The sequence below is a fragment of the Sceloporus occidentalis genome, unplaced genomic scaffold, assembly GCF_023333645.1.
Source record: "Sceloporus occidentalis isolate IW3139 unplaced genomic scaffold, rSceOcc1.0.p SCAF_3, whole genome shotgun sequence".
Lineage (NCBI taxonomy): Eukaryota > Metazoa > Chordata > Lepidosauria > Squamata > Phrynosomatidae > Sceloporus > Sceloporus occidentalis.
In genome coordinates this window covers 44,637,093-44,654,917 of record NW_028316983.1, presented here as the reverse complement: position 1 = coordinate 44,654,917, position 17,825 = coordinate 44,637,093, and the positions used below count along the sequence as shown (strand labels likewise).

Here is a 17,825-nt window from a genome sequence, read left to right as displayed (position 1 = left end):
AAGAGTAGCAGCTGCTGTCAGCCTCTATAACATCTATGTATATGTACTGGTGAAAAGGATGGTATATTTCATGCACCCCAACTCACCCTAAAGTTTTACTTTTAAATCTGGTACAGAGATATTGTTGATTCAAGAATATGTTCAAGAAACTCTGCCCAGGAGCTCTGATGTGTGCAAATTGTGAATCTTGGAAGGAATTTTCATGATATAACTGGTTCATGATCCCTGCTGAATGGTCTTATAATTTTATACAAAGATCAGCTCAGCCTGACTTTTGATTCAGCACATGCCTTCAGCACCAGATAGAGATAGAGGTGCATGCTTTGCCATCTCTAAATGGCAGTAGATAGTGAGCAAAAGGTCCAAATAATTTGTTTCCAGGAATCTATATGTTGGCATGCCAGTTTAAACAGTAAAGAGCCCTTAAATTCAAGTGTACTTACCCCAATATTAGAGCATGGGGGGGGGGGGGTTCAAACAGTATAGATTATGGAAATGTTTGGGTACAATTTCTCCTTGAATTGTTGATATATCTCATCCCTTAACTTTACATTTGATCGACTTCAGTGCTGTCAGATGTGTTTGTTTCACATTTATCTTGATACAAGATTGGAGCATACCTAGAAGATCATGAAATCATGCTGAGAAAAATTTATCTCCTTGTGTCCTATAGGAGTTGAAAGAAGTGGGTAAAGAGCAGCCCAAAACAGAAGCTGAACTTCCTGCCAATACCTCCAAGAATCGATACCCCCATGTTCTGCCATGTAAGATTTGGTCAAAGTCATGCACCGTTGATTTGTCTCTTCTTCTGGTAGGATTTTACTAGTATAGTGTCTTCTTTTAATGACGTTATATATTCTGCAATTCCAGTTAATAGTTCCATGTCAGCATTTTTATCTCCTGTTAACAGACTTGGAAACTATACTTTTGACAAGTTTCAAATACTGTACTTTCTCAAAGGCCCCCCTTCCCATTTTATTCCAGCCTCTCTTCCCCATTTACAGTGGATGCTATGCATATCTGCTCAGACATAAGTGTCATTGAGTTCACTGTGGCCTAATCCAAGTTAGCTGGGTATAAGGTTGCAAATTTATTCCTTTAGGGACTAGTAAAATCTTTACTTTGAAATACAATCTCATTTTTGCATTGTTTTCTACTTTCGGTAGATTGCTTTACCTTAACTCAGAAACTGACAATATCTGACTCTATACAATACAATGAAGCAGTTTCACTGAAGGCATGCTATATATTGAGAATTAAGGATACACTGAGTTCAAGATACAGAACATTGTATTATCTGTCCTAGGAAAGAGATCTTTCTAGTGGAATGACATTGGTGGGTTTAAGTGGGACACTTCTATAAGATAATAGTTGGAAGAGGGGCTTGAACTTAGACCTTCTGGTCCAAGTCCTACACTCTTAACTGCACAGCTGTGCTGACTGTGGATGATAGAAGTTGTAGTCCACAAACAAACAAAATACACCACCATGGAGAAGACTGCTCTACACCATGGTGGCTGACTTACATTTAAATTGGCAGACATGTTTAAAAGCTCCAACTGTGTCTGCTATTTCTGCAACTACCTGTACAATGTAGTGTGCTGCTACCATTACACAATTCCTGAATGTGGCCTCATTGCAGATGATTACTCCCGAGTGAAACTGAGCTTGCTGGAAGGGGAGCCCCATTCTGACTACATCAATGCCAACTTTGTACAAGTAAGTTCCTGCATATCACTTCTACCAACATCCCACATTAAGAAGCATTGTGTTAGTATTCCTGCATGGTGAATTTCATATTAGGCTTTACAAATGGGTGATGCCAAATCCTCGCAGTTAGAAAACTCCAAGAATATTGATGGAAGAATCCTGGGCAAAATGGAACTGGAATAGGGAAGATTTCTAGAAGAAAACTGGCATATAGTTGGGGCAGGATGAAAAGCAGTGGGGAGAAACTGTAGAAGATATTGAGCAATAGGTATGTGGTGCCCATATAGGTGTACATATCAGCAAGTTAGCAAGTGTTTTTAATAATAACAGTAAACATAAACAAATAAAAAAGGATTATAGCTAAAATTATAACATTGCAGGCACAACATATGCTACAAAAGTATCAAGAACTTCTAAGAATTAAAATTGTTAATTGTTAATAATTTTTAGTACAATCTCTTATTTGTTTACAAAGAGGTAAGTAGGAAAATAGTGCCAAGACAGACAAGGAAAAGAGAAACAAAAGACAAGGAGGATGAGATGAAGAGGTAGTATTTGTATGCTGGTTTAACAAGGTGTCAGATGGCCAGAACACAACTTATTCTGAAGAGAGATTCACAGACACCCTTTGACAAGCAGCTGTGCTCTCACTTTAACTGCAGTTCAGTCTCTCTCTAAATAAAGGCAGGTGAAAGGTTATTTGAAAGTTCATAGATGTCCCTCAACCCTAAGATGGCCTTGGTTTCAGAAAATTATGTCTATGGCCTGGTACATACCAGCCTTTCAGGCCCTCGCCACACACACACCTCAACCCTCGCATGTGACGAGGGCGTAACAATGCCAGTGCCCTGTTTACATGGGCACTGCCATTGTACGTAAATGCCACGCAGTGTCCGCACGGCACTGCACAGCACTTACGTAATGAGTGCGCCATTGGCGCACTTATTATGCCACCACCACAGCTTGAAAAGAACCCACTTTTTGCAAGTTCTTTTTCCGCTGGTGGGAAGCCTCATCGTTTGGCAGCTGAGGCTTCCCTCTAGTGGAAAAACAGGCATCAGCAGGCCACCCTTTTTGGTCGGTCTGTACTGCGCCTATAACTGCAAATCAGATGCTGGTTCAGTATTGGCCCTCCCTTTACTCTCACACAGACTATTTTCCTTTTTTCCCCTTTTCAAATAACCACATTAACATCCACATCCTTAGCTACATTTATAATCTCCATTATTTTAAAATATAAATATAAAAAAATACAAAACTTCTTGTGTGTGAATAACAGAGAGGCATTTTGTGATGATACCATAGTGGACAGCAAAAAGCACTACGCACAGCCAGATTCTTCAGAGCTTCATCAAAAAGAGATATGGGTATTTCAGGTCTTTCTATAAAAAGCCCTACTGCTTTAAACTTTTACTTTTCTTTACTCTTTCTCCTGCTATTTACAGCTGCATGTTAAAGATCTTGGATGTATCCCTCATGTCTCTCTGGTAATTTATCCAGGTAATGGGTTAATGCATCTGCATGTGGTAGTCATATTCATCTGCACATGCCTGTATACAGTCAGCCCTCTTGAATGTCTCTACAAAATGATTTAAATATATATTTTTGCCTATACACCTACATACTGCTGCACATAAGAACAACCCTGCAATGTTGCAACCCAGCAAAACTCATTCTGTAGAAGATACTGAGCACTAGATGTCTGGGGGCACATATAGGTGTAAGTATCAGCAATTTAGTAAGTGTTTGTAATAATAACAGTAAACAGAAACATAAATAAAAATGATTATAGCTAAAATTAGAACATAGCAGGCACAACATATGGTACAAAAGTATCAAACAAAAGCTTCTAAGAATTAAAATTGTTAATAATTTTTAGCACTATCTGTTATTTAAGTAGGAAAATAATCCCAAAACAGACAAGGAAAAGCTAAACAAAAGGCAGGGAGGATGTTCAGTAAGACCTGATAAACTCAACACTGAGGATTATCACACTAGGACTTACCTTGAGTGAATTGTCCCTAGATCATTGGGGAAGCGCCCATGTATGAACGCCTGCCATGCTCCTCCAACGTCATGGAATTGTCAGCATCCCTATAGCGTCATGGAACCATTCAGGGAGAGTGAATTTCCTATCAACACTAATTTTCCATTGATAGGAAATTCACTCTCCCTGAATGATACCATGACACTAGAGGGACGCTGATGATTCCATGATGCTGAGGAAGTGTAGCAGGCATTCATACACGCACACTTCTCCAACGATCCAGGGACAATTCACTCACGGTAAGTCTTAGTTTGATAATCCTCACTGTTTTTGTGCCCAAAATTCTTTCAAGATAAACTACACTTTATTTTATTTTATTTGTTTATATGTGCATGCAAGCAGGGAATTCTATGACTGCTGATTCTCTCTCTCCATTATGGCAGGGTTACAACTTGCCTCAAGAATTCATTGCAACACAGGGGCCACTGAAGAAAACCCTAGATGATTTCTGGAGGTTGGTCTGGGAGCAGCACATCTGCACCATTGTGATGCTAACTGTAGGCATGGAGAATGGGCGGGTAGGTCAGATGGACAGCCTTTTAGTGTTCAGTCTAAGAAAACATGCTTTGCATTTTCTAAATCTAGTGCAGTCTGTGCTTCCTAAGCAGGAGTAAATGTTTTACAGATGAACAGGGAGAATAAATATTTCCAGACATCTGTTGTTCTAGGTCTGACTGAATGGAAGTCTGAGGGGAAAAGTTAGACTTCATATGCAGAAGTGTGTAAGGTATTCCTGACTTTTTAAATATATATATAAATCTGCCTCATTAAATTCCACTCATGAGCAAGGGACAGTGGCCTGCAAGTTTGCTTCTTTCTTTTTCAGCCAGCCATTTCTCCACTCCATATTTACATGCTGTTCTTCTTCTGTGGAGCAGAGGAGGAAATATAAGAGGTCAATCATGATTTCATATATAGAATTTGAATGCCTATTGTTTCTAGTTGCCTGGCTGCATTATTTTTTTCCAAAAACTGTAGAAGATGGTTTGCTTTCTTAATATTATAATTTAACTAATTTTATACATAGATGGAGCCAGTATGGTGCAGTGGTTTGAATGCTTGACGGATGCCAGGAGAGCAGGGTTCAAATCCCCACACAGCCATGGAAATCCACTGGGTGACCATGAGCAAGCCATACTCTCTCAGCATCACAGGAAGGCAATGGTAAACCTTGTCTTAAAAAGCTTGCCAAGAAAACCCCAGGACAGGTTCACTTTAGGGTTGCCATAAGTCAGAAATTTCTTGAAGGTACACAGTAACAACATATGCATAGATCCTTTTTGCAGTGCACTAGACAAATAAGACTGAATACAGACAGAGAAATTCCAAAATATAGAAGTGGCTCCATTTTCAGCCAACTCCAGGGGACCAGCCTAGCTTCTATGGTTTGTGCATATTTCATAAGTATAGCCAACAGTTGTATGCTGCTATGGACAATAGTAAACTTCAGTCCCCCTTTCACTGTCATTATTTTGCATATGCACACACACAGCACTCACTTTCCTGTTTGCGTTGAAAATTTCATTGTAATCTGCCTCTTCTAGGTACTGTGTGAACACTACTGGCCCTCAGATAGCTCTCCTATATGTTTTGGGCAAATTAGAATATACCTACTTGCTCAAAATTTTTCAGATGAGTGGACTACAAGGGAATTCAAGCTGCAGCATGTAAGTAGGAGCCTGGAAAATACAAGCTTTACTTCTCAAAGTTCTCAATATCTTGCCAAATCAAAACTGTAACTATAATGTAAACTGTAGGACATTGGAGTTCCAAAGTATTCTGGTGATCAGAGAGATGTCAAATCCTTTTTTTTTAAATGGGCTATTGAGAAAATTGTAAATAAAAGAAACATATTTTTTAAGATGGAGTTGAGGTGTGTGTGAGGAGAAAATACAGAGCAATTTTATTTTCAGCTACATCTTTGATCTACTTACTGGTTAATGGGAGCTCTTCCCAGACCCTTTTCTCTTGATTTTCTCTTGAGTACTTAAGACCAACAGAAGTACAACTTACAGTTGATGCAGCTTGGACTGTTTCTTGCCCCTGAATTTCAGAGCCTCAGGCTATAGCTACCAGGAGTACATGTCCAAACTAAGAATAATTCTCCTGCCACCCATCAAAATTTTCTTTGTTCACTATGTTTTTCAAGTATTAAGAATCTCTGGTGTGAAGAATCCTGGACTAATGAGAATCTTTGTAGTTCAGGACTTATTCTGCACAAAATTTACATGGATTGTTTTGTGCAGGAAAAAAGTATTTTCTTCACAGAAAATAATATTTCAGTGCATTAATATTATTTCCGGTATGTCGTTCCCTTCAGAGGAAAATGCTGTAAAATCAGAAATTTATTTTGCACGATTTAGTTGCATGGAAAAACTTTTCTTCGCTGAAAATGTGAAGAAAATTCTGTTTCCTGCCCAGAAAATGTTGTCTATGCAAAACAGCCATGTGCAAATTTTGTGCAGACTAAGTCTCAAATTACAAATAGTATTTGAAAAGTCCATGTTTTCAAAGACTTTCTAAAGGGAGAAGAATATGGTTAAAATTACTCATTGCCTCCTTTGAGGAGAAACTTAGTGAACAGTTACATTCTTACTGTTAAGTTACTGCAGTCCCAGAAATAATTACAGCAAATCATTCAAACATTCTGGGGGCAGGGGAATTAATATTAAAAACCAACAATTTTTACTTTGGGGGTGGTGGCAAACAGGTCTGTTTTCACTATCTGAGCTGGTGGGGTTCCCACAACATTGCCTTTTTCTTCTTATTTTGGAAAACCTTTAATATTCAGGGTCCAGCTGGGCATTAGCATGATTACAAAATTCTGGTTTTATTATTTTTGCTTTAAAATCCATTTCAGCAACAAAATGATGCTTATTCCCACATTTGTTCACAGCAGCAGAAACATTACTTCATTTTATTCCTGTAGTCAAGATTTAAGTGACTTTACAATACAAATATGCTATACTCAGAGTCTTTCTTTCTCTACTTTCTTTAATTATAGTGGCTTATCAAGTGTTTCCCTTGGCCAGCCTCCTCCTTGTTGTATTTCCACCAGCATGCAAAAACCTTCCTAGTCATGCAGGCATGCATCAAAATGGCTATTTTTTTAATGGTCAGGGATTTTAAATGAATGTTTTAATGTTTTAATTCAGATTTGTTCTTAGAGTGGAATTTTAAACTGTTTGAACTGAATTTGTTTTTTAATAGTTCAGTTAATGAAGGTTGCATTTTAATATGTATAGTTTATTGTGGTTTCATTGGAACTCTTAAAAATTATGGTGGAAGCTGCCATGCACCCTAACCATAGGAGACATTTAGCTTATAAATCAAATTTAAAATGAAATAAAATAAAATACAGAGAATTCCCTATTTCTTTTATTCACTCAACCTCTACTTTTCTTATCCCCCAAATACCTTGTGATGGCCTTCTTCTGTCACAGGAAGGGCTAAATATGGAACGGAGAGTGATTCATTTGCACTACACAGCTTGGTCTAATCATGGTGTTCCTGAATCCACTGCGTCTCTCACTGCCTTCATAGAGTTAGTGCGAGCGCATATGCAGAGCACAAATGAGTCTGGACCTACACTGGTACATGGCAGGTAAGTTGCAGGCAACCCACCTTGCTGCTTTTCTTTACCAGAACCTGTGAAGGTGACAAAAGACCATGGAAGTGCTAACTTAAATCCATTCAGGTGATAAAACAGATTTCTTGTTTAAGAGCCAGCTCAAACATTTAGTAGTATCATGTGGTATGATTTTTCTTGAATATTACAGGTATAAAATGCAAGTAAGGGACAGCAGGTTTAGTGAGAAGTATTCACCGTGGTCTGGCCAATTTTATGGTATTATGAAGGAGATGAAAGGCGAATAGAGGTTCATAACTACAGAGCTTGAAGAATTACTTTTAAAAGTCATGTTTAATAATTCTTGGTACAGAGTTCCAAAAATGTAACTTACCATTACAATAAAACATTGTTTTGAAAGTTCTAGTTGACAGAGAAGCAATTCATAAACACTTTCAGTTATGTATTAGTAAACCTTCTTGTGTGAGGGAGACAGAAAGCCAGAGATTTGTAATATTACTTGCAGCATTGTTTGTAACTTTTCCACTGCTATTTTAAAAAATCCTGGTAAAAAATAATACTATGTCTAAATTTGACTAAAACAAAATATCCAATTAAGAATTTCCACCTCCAAAAAGAATAAGAAATAATTGGTAACCTTAAACCAGTACACTGAAAAATTAATGCTATTTTTAGTAGTTACTTTATTTTTTGGAATGAGAAAGAACAAAATCCTCAAATGTAAGCTGTCATCAACCACTAAAATTCTCTGGTTTACTGTTGTTGCAGTGCAGGTGTAGGTCGCACAGGAACTTTCATTGCCCTTGATCGTCTCCTGCAACAGCTAAAGCATGAGAAGGTAGTGGATGTGTTCAATACCATTTACAGTCTGCGGATGAACCGCCATCGGATGATTGAGACTCTGGTGAGAAAAATGGGAATTCCCTCTCAGATCCCCAGTTCTCCTGTCATGAAATAATTCAGTAATTCTAAATAACCTTGTCCTTTCAATGAAGTACTTGTGTCTGTCATTGGGCAAGGTGGGAAAAGTTCCTGGAGTTGAAAGAACCAGTGGTGGGTCTAGACTGGAAATGTGGCCTCAAGAAGTTGTTGGACTGTAGTTCCCAACATTGCCAACTGTTGGCCATGTTCATTAAGTCTGATTGGCATTTCAGTTCAACACCATTTGGAAGGCCACATTGTGTTCACTTGTGGTCTAGACATTTACCAAGATCGGTGAAGGCCCTTGTAAAGAATTAACTTGGAAAAAATATATAGAGATGTAACTAATAGGCATGGCATGCAACTAATAGCTGTAGGCTATAATGAGGAACACCCTGGAAATTAGAGAAGATTTGGAGAGAGGACATGGAGAGGTAGAAGAAAGGACATAGAACTAGAGAGCAAATGAGAGAGGCATGCACACGGTGAAGGGCATCAAAGAAGTTACTATCATGACTCATTCTGTGGAGTCTGAAAAACTGGAGACAGAGGAGTCAGATACCAGGAGTTTATGGCTCTAGATAATGATGGTGCAGCCTCTCTGAATTGAAGGAGATGGGCCTGAAACAGTTGAGGAGCCCTCTTCTCAGCAGGGTATGGTGGACATGAAGGATACACAGCCTTCCTTTGAGGTTTGCAAAAGAAATAAGGAGAGGCTTTCTAGGTCCCATTCCTGACTAAATAGGAAACACTGACCAGTTAAACATTTGGTGGCCTATAAATTTTTGTTCCTTGCAGCCATTCTATTTGGCAACTGGCAGTGCTCTTGGCATTTGTTTGCTCTTGACTTTGGACTGTCTACAGTTGACAGTTCTATGTTTTACCCTTTGATGGCTTCCTTATTCTAGATTACTGGTTTCGTGTAATGAATTATAAGTTACAGCCAGATGTTGTTGTCTTTCTATTTCAAGGCAAGCTGTGATGCCAGCACACAGTATCAATACACGATGTGCTCTTCTCTTCCAGGGGCAGTACATATTCCTCCATAACTGCATTCTGGAGAAGATTTCTGAAGAACCACTCCTTGATCCATCTGGGCTGGAGCAGTAAGTTTCTATTCAGTGTCCTTTCCCACATCAGCATATCCTTCATAATCCTCTCCTTTTACTACCTCCCCCACAACAAAGCTGCCCCTTCTTCCCCATCCCTTATGTGTAAATGAACCATTATATAGGATCAGAGCTACAGTTTGAGTATCCCTTATCTGGAATTCCAAATCCTCCAAAATCTAAAAATTTTTTCATGGGTGGCTGAGATAGTGACACCTTTGCATTCTGACATTTCAGTGTACACAAACTTAGTTTCATGCCCAAAATTATTTAAAATATTATGTATAAAATTGCTAAGTATATAAGGTATATATAAAATGTAAATGAATTTAATGTTTAGTCTTGGTCCCATCTCCAAGATATCTCATTATGTATACACAAATATTTCAAAATCCAACACACTTCTGGTCACAAGCATATTGGATAAGGAAGATTCAACCTGTATCACAAAACGTGTGTTTGTGTGTGAGAGCATGTTTTTAAAATTCATCCTCTGAAACATGCCAACCAGTACATTTTTATCAGTGCATGCAAGAATGCCTTGTGCTGAACCACAATAGTAACTTCTTCTGTTGGATTATTACTTTCAGCTTTGTGGAAAATTTGCCCGGCACATTGATGGCTACTGCCTGGGGGTCTTACCCTTTTCATCTGTACAGCTATGCTTGTGAGCAGTGGCAGTATGTCAGGGGTGTACAGCTGCCACAGCTAACAGGGCCCTACCCTTGCAGAACTTTGGGGAGCTAGATCCTCCTCTGCCTCCTCAAGATGTTTTTAAAAAAAATTAAATTCAAAATACGACCACACTCCATGGGGGGAGGGGTGCAGAGAGCAATTATGCTACATTTTAAGCCCTCCCAGCTGTCCTGAGCCCAGGAGGGGGCTTTATTTAACAAAGAAGTAAACTGGTTCTAGTTTACTTTGTGGCTTAATAACATACCTATCAACATTTTCCACATGAAAATTCAGGACATGTATGGCCAAACAACATCAGAGTGTGATCAAAATGATAAAAATTATTAATGCAGAAGAACACACAAGCTGGGAGAGGCTGCTGCAGTTTGCTTTTGCCTGAGTCTACAGGGAAGGGCAAGGGTCTGATATTCCTCTTCTCTCCAGCCTGCTGAGCTAATTGAGTACAAACTATTTTGCATTTTGAGCTCAGTTTACATCAGTGGAAGTAAGCTGAGGAGGACAAAGGGGGAAGTGAGTGAGATACAGTGTTAGGACACTTTAGAAGCAGCTGGAAAAGTGGGATGACAGAAGATTAACTGTCACTGTCCCTACCAAATCAGGACAATTGAAGGGTATGGAAAAAAGATCTCCCCTGCACACACACACACACACACACACACACACACACAAACCCACCCAGCCCAGGTGTGTATAACAAAATGGTTCTCCATACCCCTTAGGGGCTGGTATGTGTGGTGGATCTTCAAAGATAGCAGCAGGACTGTTGACTGCACTTTTCTCACTTCTACACAAAGACTAGCTTTCTTTGTGCAGGTTTGTCCTCTTCTAATTAGATGAAGCTGAGGGATAATTAATCATGAAACTGCTCTATTGTGTTTGCTCAAGGTCACACCCAATACCTCTCAAGAGTTTTGTTCAACATCATGCAAAGAAGTGTTCCAACGCCAACGCTGGTTTCCTGAGGGAGTATGAGGTAAGAGCAGGACAGATGGGATGCTAGGCTTAGGAAGGCTCTCTTCAAAATCTATATGCCAAGTGGATGTTCAGAAAAATTGGGATAATGGGCTAGACTACATCTCATGTGTAGGCCTTGAACACATGGGCCCAATTCCATCCTCGGAGAACCATTAGTCTTGGCAATCAAGGCCAGGTACACATATTCACAGCCAGGCACACACAGCCAAACAGTAAATAATCTCATCCAGTCAAAGGATCCCTGCAATACATATTGTTGCTGCTAGTTTCTGACGGCTTGCATGTTCACCATTTTGTATGCTTACCTCTTGACAAAAACACTGCACTACTGCAGCATCAAATGGACTGGTGGTCATATGGGAGTGGCCATTACAGAACAAACAACTTTGAGAAAAGACATGTCACTTCTTCTTGAAGAAACAGAAACAATTTGCAAATTCAGCTGCATGATGCCACATGATGACCATAGATATTATGAGATATGTTAAAAAGACATCTTGCCTACATCACTCTCTTTAGGGGGATCTATTCACAAGCTAATTGTACCCTGAAAACCTAATTTAAAGTTGCAGCTGAATCAAGAGAAAATAGTGTGTCCCGTACACTTTCTTCCTGTTCTCACTATTTGACCCCTTCATCCCCTGTGTATTTAGAAATCTTGGAACAAAAAGAGGCAATCCTGTATCACCCTAGAACTGTAGTACCAAGCTACAGTTTTCAAACAGCTACATTATCTTTTCTCTAGCATTTCTTTTCTTTAACTGAGGCCCCAAGACTACAAGTTTTAGTAGAAATACCTTTGTTCTTTCCCCCACATGAAAGAGTGGCTGAAGTGAAAGGGTTAAACAGCCTACCTCTCCCTACTGTTTTGCCACTAAAACTGATAGCCCCAGAGTATCACTTTTTAAAAAATGTCATAGGAAAGAAACAAGCAGCTTCATGGAACTTATAATTTGGTCCTTAAAAACCCCTGCCCTTGTGACTGAATTTTCCAATAGGCCTGTCTCTGCATTAGACAATTGTTGAAACACCTGGCAAAGACTATTTGCCTTGTGCCAACCCTTGGTGAAAAATAAGTTCCCAATTCAGAACCTATCCAATTTTCAGTTTCCCTCTTTTCTTTTCCTGTTGTGCTTTTTTCCAGCAGATGCTCTTGGAAGCTGCAAAAGAGAATTCTGCTGTGTCATATTCTGGAAGCCAACAGATCAGCCTTGAGTCCAGCAAGACATCTTGTAAGTGATGGGATTTTGTTGAATAAAAGGCTGGTGAAAAGAAGCCTTGATGACTAGTAATTATGTAAATCTTCACTTATTTAATCTCTGAAAACAAAATTGAAAAATATCAAAAGTTTTCTCCCTGCTGGGTAACATTGTAAGACTTTTTGTATAGCCTCTTTTTTTGTATTTGAATACCCCCCCCAAATGTATTTTGACAAAATGCATTGTTTTTCTGAGCAAAATATATTTTTGATGTTAATGATGATAATGAAAAAAGCATTGCTTCATTCACTTTCACACAGGGCAAAAAATCTTAATTTCTCAGGATGAGAAAACCTGTGAACTGCTAGTGATCCTGCAGTCCTACACAGCTGGATATATGAAGCAAATAACCACTTGACAAGGAAGGGTCTTAGTTCCTGTTCTAGGGAAGTTAGTTTCAGAGAGTGGTGCTCAGGGCCTTCTGTTTGACACCTTGACCTTGATCAAGTTTCCATTTTGTCTCCTCTGCTATTTAAGAAGTATATTACCATAGGTTGCATTTTCCCCACCTCTCTCAAACTGTTTTAATGTATTCTAGCAATATTTTCACCAATAAACCTTCTCATCTTGGTTAAGTAGATTGAGCCACACTGATATAACTCATATCCCATTGTGTTGACTTCCGCATCAGTAAAATGTAGGTGGTTAATGCTCAAAGTACTCCAGAAACAGCTTCGTAATTCTTGGATGGATAGACTAGTATTATTTTCAGATAAATAGTGGGGAAGAGTTAAGGTTAGGATTATCCTTGGCAAAGATTACCCAGTAAATCCTTGAATGAGATTAAATTTTGCACAAGCACTTCATAGCTCAGTGCTCATTTCCCTTAACCAGAGCTAGTTGGATTCTGGATTTTGTAACTCTCCAAATTAACTTTTTCCAAGCTCTGCCCTTAACCGGTATGGTGACACAAAGGGCCCGAACACACAGACCAAAATAAAGCTCCTTTGGGTCACTTTGGAGTTAAGCTGTTTAAATGATGCATGCATCCTAAGAGGCCGGAAGCCAAGCCAAAGCTATACTCCAGGCCTAAGGACTGGAGCGCAGCTTTGGCACAGCTTCTGGTCTCTTAAGATGCGTTTGTCATTTCATAGAATCATAGAGTTGGAAGAGACCGCTAGGGCCATTCAGTCTAACCGCCTGCCATGCAGGAAATCTAAATGAAAGCATCCCCGACAGATGGTCATCCAGCCTCTGTTTGAAGACCTCTAAGGAAGGAGACTCCACCACACTCTGAGGGAGTTTGTTCCACTGTCGAATAGCCCTTACTGTCAGGAAGTTCCTCCTAATGTTGAGGTGGAATCCCTTTTCCTGCAGCTTGCATCCATTGTTCCATGTTCTAGTCTCTGGAGCAGCAGAAAACAAGCTCGCTCCCTCCTCAATATGACATCCCTTCAAATATTTAAACAGGGCTGTCATGTCACCTCTTATCTGTCTCTTCTCCAGGCTAAACATCCCCAGCTCCCTAATTCTTTCCTCATAGGGCATGGTTTCCAGACCCTTCACCATTTTAGTCGCCCTCCTTTGGACACGCTCCAGTTTCTCAATGTACTTTTGAGTGGTGCCCAGAACTGGACACAATATTCCAGGTGGGGCCTGACCAGAGCAGAATAGAGTGGGACTATTACTTCCCTTGATCTGGACACTATACTTCTATTGATTCAGCCTAGAATCACATTGGCCTTGTTAGCTGCTGCATAGCACTGTTGACTCATGTTCAACTTGTGGTGTACTTGGACTCCTAGATCCCTTTCACACGTAGTTTCATTCAGCCAGGTGTCCCCCATCCTATATCTGTGCATAAACAGTGACCCGAAACAGCTTTATTTTGGCTTGTCTGTTGGGCCCAAAGTCTCCTTTCACAAGCAAATGTTATTTCTGTATGTAGAGAGATCTTGTAGCACCTTTGAGACTAACTGAAAGAAAGAAGATGGCCACATGACCTTTTGTAGACATAGGCCTGTTACAGACAGCCAAAATAAAGCTGCTTCGAGTCACAGTGGAGGTATGGTGTTTCAATGATGCATGCCTCCTAAGAGTCCAGAAGTCACACCAAAGCCATGCTCCAGACTGTGACTCGAAGCAGCTTTATTTTGGCTGTCTGTAACAGGCCTAAGTCTACTTCTTCACATGCACTTGGACATCTCAGTAGACTTTATAAAAGCTCATGCTGCCAACTTCTTTTTTTCAGTTAGTCTCATAAGTGCTACAAGATCTCTCTGCATACTGTTTTTATAGAGTAATATGGCTATATGTTATGTCTGTGTGGCTATTGGCACAAGGAGGCCATGGAGAACAAGTGGGCACCCAGGTTTTGTTCTTTGATGTGACGCTTCCCTTGTTTCACCCACACTGTTGTTGCTGCTGCTATTTTTCCATGTAAAGTCCTGCTGCTTTCCTCTGGAGACAGAGAACTGATCAGAGCCTACTTAAGGAAAGAAGTCTTACAAAAACAGGGACACACAAGTTTTAGAATACAGACTGAGTCTCCTGTATATGAAATGATTCGGACCAGAAATGCTTTGGATTTTAGTGGATTTTGGAATATTTGCATTTCCATAATGAGATATCTTGGCAATGTGACGCAAGTCTAAACATAAAATTCATTTATGTTTCATATATACCTTATAGACATAGCTGGAAGGTAACTTTATACACAATATTTGAAATAATTTTGTGCATGAAACAAAGTTTGTGTGCTCTGAACCATGACAAAGCAAAGGTGTCATTATCTCAGCCATCCATATGGACAATTTTGGATTTTTGGAATATCTGAGTAAGGGATACTCAACTTGTAGTAGGTGTGAAATCTTACTGTACTAAGCTGTGGTGAGCCTGACACACTGTGCCATCCACTCTTCCTTTTCACACTAAGACTGTTTTACAGATAATCGTTCTAAAGTGAAGTTCTCACTATTGGATCGGGATCCCTTTTCAGACCTCTCACATGTCTGGTTCATCCCTGTGAGTCCACACTTTAATTAAGTTTATCATTTTTCTGGTTCTGTCTTGTTTCCTCTAAATGTCCTTGCTGCTTAGTTTGCTACTTGCTATATTCCTATAGAAAGGATCAGTTGTGCATGTCAAATGCATGTTTATCCATGGCTTAGCTCTCACTGATTTTGCACGTGCACGTGCATGTGTATTAACTCATAATATATGTAAACTACCATATATACTCGTGTTCAAGGCGACCTCATGTATAAGTTGAGGGAAGGTTTCAGGATCAAAATCATGGATTTTGATATGACCTCAAGATACTCGAGGATAAAATTTAGGGGGCTATAAGAAAGGATGGAAAGGGGGAAACACCACTTCCATCTCTCCGTCTTCTTCTCTGGACCTCTCCCAACCACCTAACACCACTTCCCAGGTGCTGGAGGAGAGGTTTTAACATTGGGTTGGGGAGGAAAGTGGAGTTAAAAGGGGTGTTTCTTTAATGTGAAAGGAAGGCTTTCAGATCAAACTGGGAAGGGGAAGAAGAGAAGTTAAAAGGGGTGTTTCTTTGATGGGAAGAGAAGACTTTCAAATCGGACTGTGAACCTCTTTCACGCACACACACACACACACACAACCTCCTGCCTTAAGGCACAGAGAGTAGGGTATCAGGCAATGCTTGTTTCAGGAAGTTTTTAAGCAGTATTAGTGTATTGCCCTGTGTATAAGTTGACCCAGGATTTTAGAGTCAATTTTGGGGCATAAATTTCTCGAATATATAGTTGAGTATATACAGTAAATAAGCACAACACAGTTGCAACCAAACTAAGAGGAATAATAGATGCTCTCTAGGAAAATAAAGCAAAATACAATATCCACAAGGGAGTGATACTGTACAACCAAAATGCATAAAACACATAATGCAAGCTTTCAAAGCTCCAGTGGCTTCTTCAACAGGCAACAGGCAACAGGCAAAAGATGTTTAAACAATCATAGAGCAGATGTTGTTCCTGCTGTAGTTCAGTAGGCAGAGGTCACACCTCTCTCTGTCATCTGGGGGATTCAGGCCCGATACAGACTAGTGCAAAGCATGGCCTGGGGCTGAAATTAGAGGTCTGGAGGTCTGGGCTATCTTATTGCAGTCCCACCAACACGGGGCATGTGATGATGACGCATGGGCATCCGTGTGCCCAAACAGCACTCACTGGAAGCAGCGGTGTCATGTTGCACAAGTGCCATTATGGCACTCCTACAAAGAAGCCTCTCTAGGCGGCTTCTTTTTAGGGAGCACGTTAGTGTGGTTAGCGTGGCATCGACGAGGGGCAAAGATGGGTGGCATGGAGCTGCTCGTCTGTATCCCCCCCCCCTTAGACAAAGCACAGTAAAATTTAAACTCCAGTAGTCTGTCTTCAAGCTGCAATCTCAGTATTTTCATCAACGTCATGAATGAGGATATGGAAAGGCAGCGTTCAGATTTACAAACTCACACAAGGAAAGAATAAATTTTGATATGTTGCCAGTATTTTGAGGATACAATAAAAAATAAAATTATCTGGCTAAATGGGAGATTCAAGGATAAAATGTACAAGGGTAAAATGAATATCACTCAGAGAGAATATTAAATTTAGAGGAGTGGATTGCCACTCAGATGAGACTTGAAAATGACTTGTGACACAACATGGTGCCATTGCTGCAAAAATGGCATATACTATTTTGATTTTCATTGGGAGACATGTATCAAAGAAAACATATCCAAGAGAGCAGAACACCCAATGCTTTGGTAATAAATAAATAATAAGCAATAACAGCCAGTCAGTGAACAGTAAGCACTTTGTGCCAGTCTGCCAATTCTGTGTGTAGATGACAATACAGTGCAAGAACGCAGATAGTTAACTTCCAAAGACTGAATCATTTCCAAGTCAAGGGAACAATAGACAGGTACATTTTAAACAAAATATCTTGTTACTTAATCTTTGTTGTTGGAAGCTTGGAAATCACTGGTCTAGGTGATCTACTAAGGTATTTCTAGTTTATAAAATTTATTGTCTTTTCAGTGTCCAGTATAAATAAGTACTTGAAATTAGAAATGTATATACACACTCTCATTTTATCCATTGAGCTTTTATAAAAAATGTAATATCTATTCTGCTCTTTAAAAAAAAAGACTTAGAAGAGTCTGCTCAAGGACCAAACCTGATGTATTGGCTTGTTTTGATAGTTACCAGCAGCCTCCCAATCTACCTTTAAAATTAGATATGTGATGCTTCATGAAAGGGCATTTAACCTTTCTTTGTTGCAACTTGCCTTCTTTCCCCTCAGTCACAGCTAAAGTATAGGTACCATTAAAATGTCACTTTGGCCAGGGATCAAATTTAGGAAAGCTAAGAAGCCATCAGGACTAAGCTGAAGGTAATTTAGAAGACTACCACTGCCCAAGCAAAGTCGTAGTCTGAACAGCAAGCCTTTATTACATTTCCTGCTGGAAAGAGCCAATGGTCCACCTGTATAGACAACTGCTTCAGTATTTGAGATAAACAGATATAGACTAGATGTAGTAATCTACACCTTTGTGGTGTAGCTAA

General features: G+C 39.6%; 1 protein-coding gene across 6 annotated transcripts in view; it reads left to right on the top strand.

The window, feature by feature from the left end:
* The window catches only part of LOC149315853 (receptor-type tyrosine-protein phosphatase V-like), a 77,910-nt gene that overhangs the window by 48,416 nt on the left and 11,669 nt on the right, over positions 1–17,825 (top strand). For 4 of the 6 annotated variants that reach the window (XM_089514273.1, XM_089514271.1, XM_089514270.1 and 1 more), the window contains 10 exons: positions 674–764; positions 1,643–1,719; positions 4,141–4,275; positions 5,302–5,424; positions 7,201–7,361; positions 8,115–8,250; positions 9,294–9,373; positions 10,958–11,045; positions 12,192–12,279; positions 15,194–15,270. In XM_089514273.1, the coding sequence (XP_089370399.1) occupies positions 674–764; positions 1,643–1,719; positions 4,141–4,275; positions 5,302–5,424; positions 7,201–7,361; positions 8,115–8,250; positions 9,294–9,373; positions 10,958–11,045; positions 12,192–12,279; positions 15,194–15,270 (1,056 nt within the window). The remainder of the gene's footprint in view (positions 1–673; positions 765–1,642; positions 1,720–4,140; positions 4,276–5,301; positions 5,425–7,200; positions 7,362–8,114; positions 8,251–9,293; positions 9,374–10,957; positions 11,046–12,191; positions 12,280–15,193; positions 15,271–17,825) is intronic. The other 2 variants (XM_089514269.1, XM_089514272.1) reach the window with 2 other exon arrangements.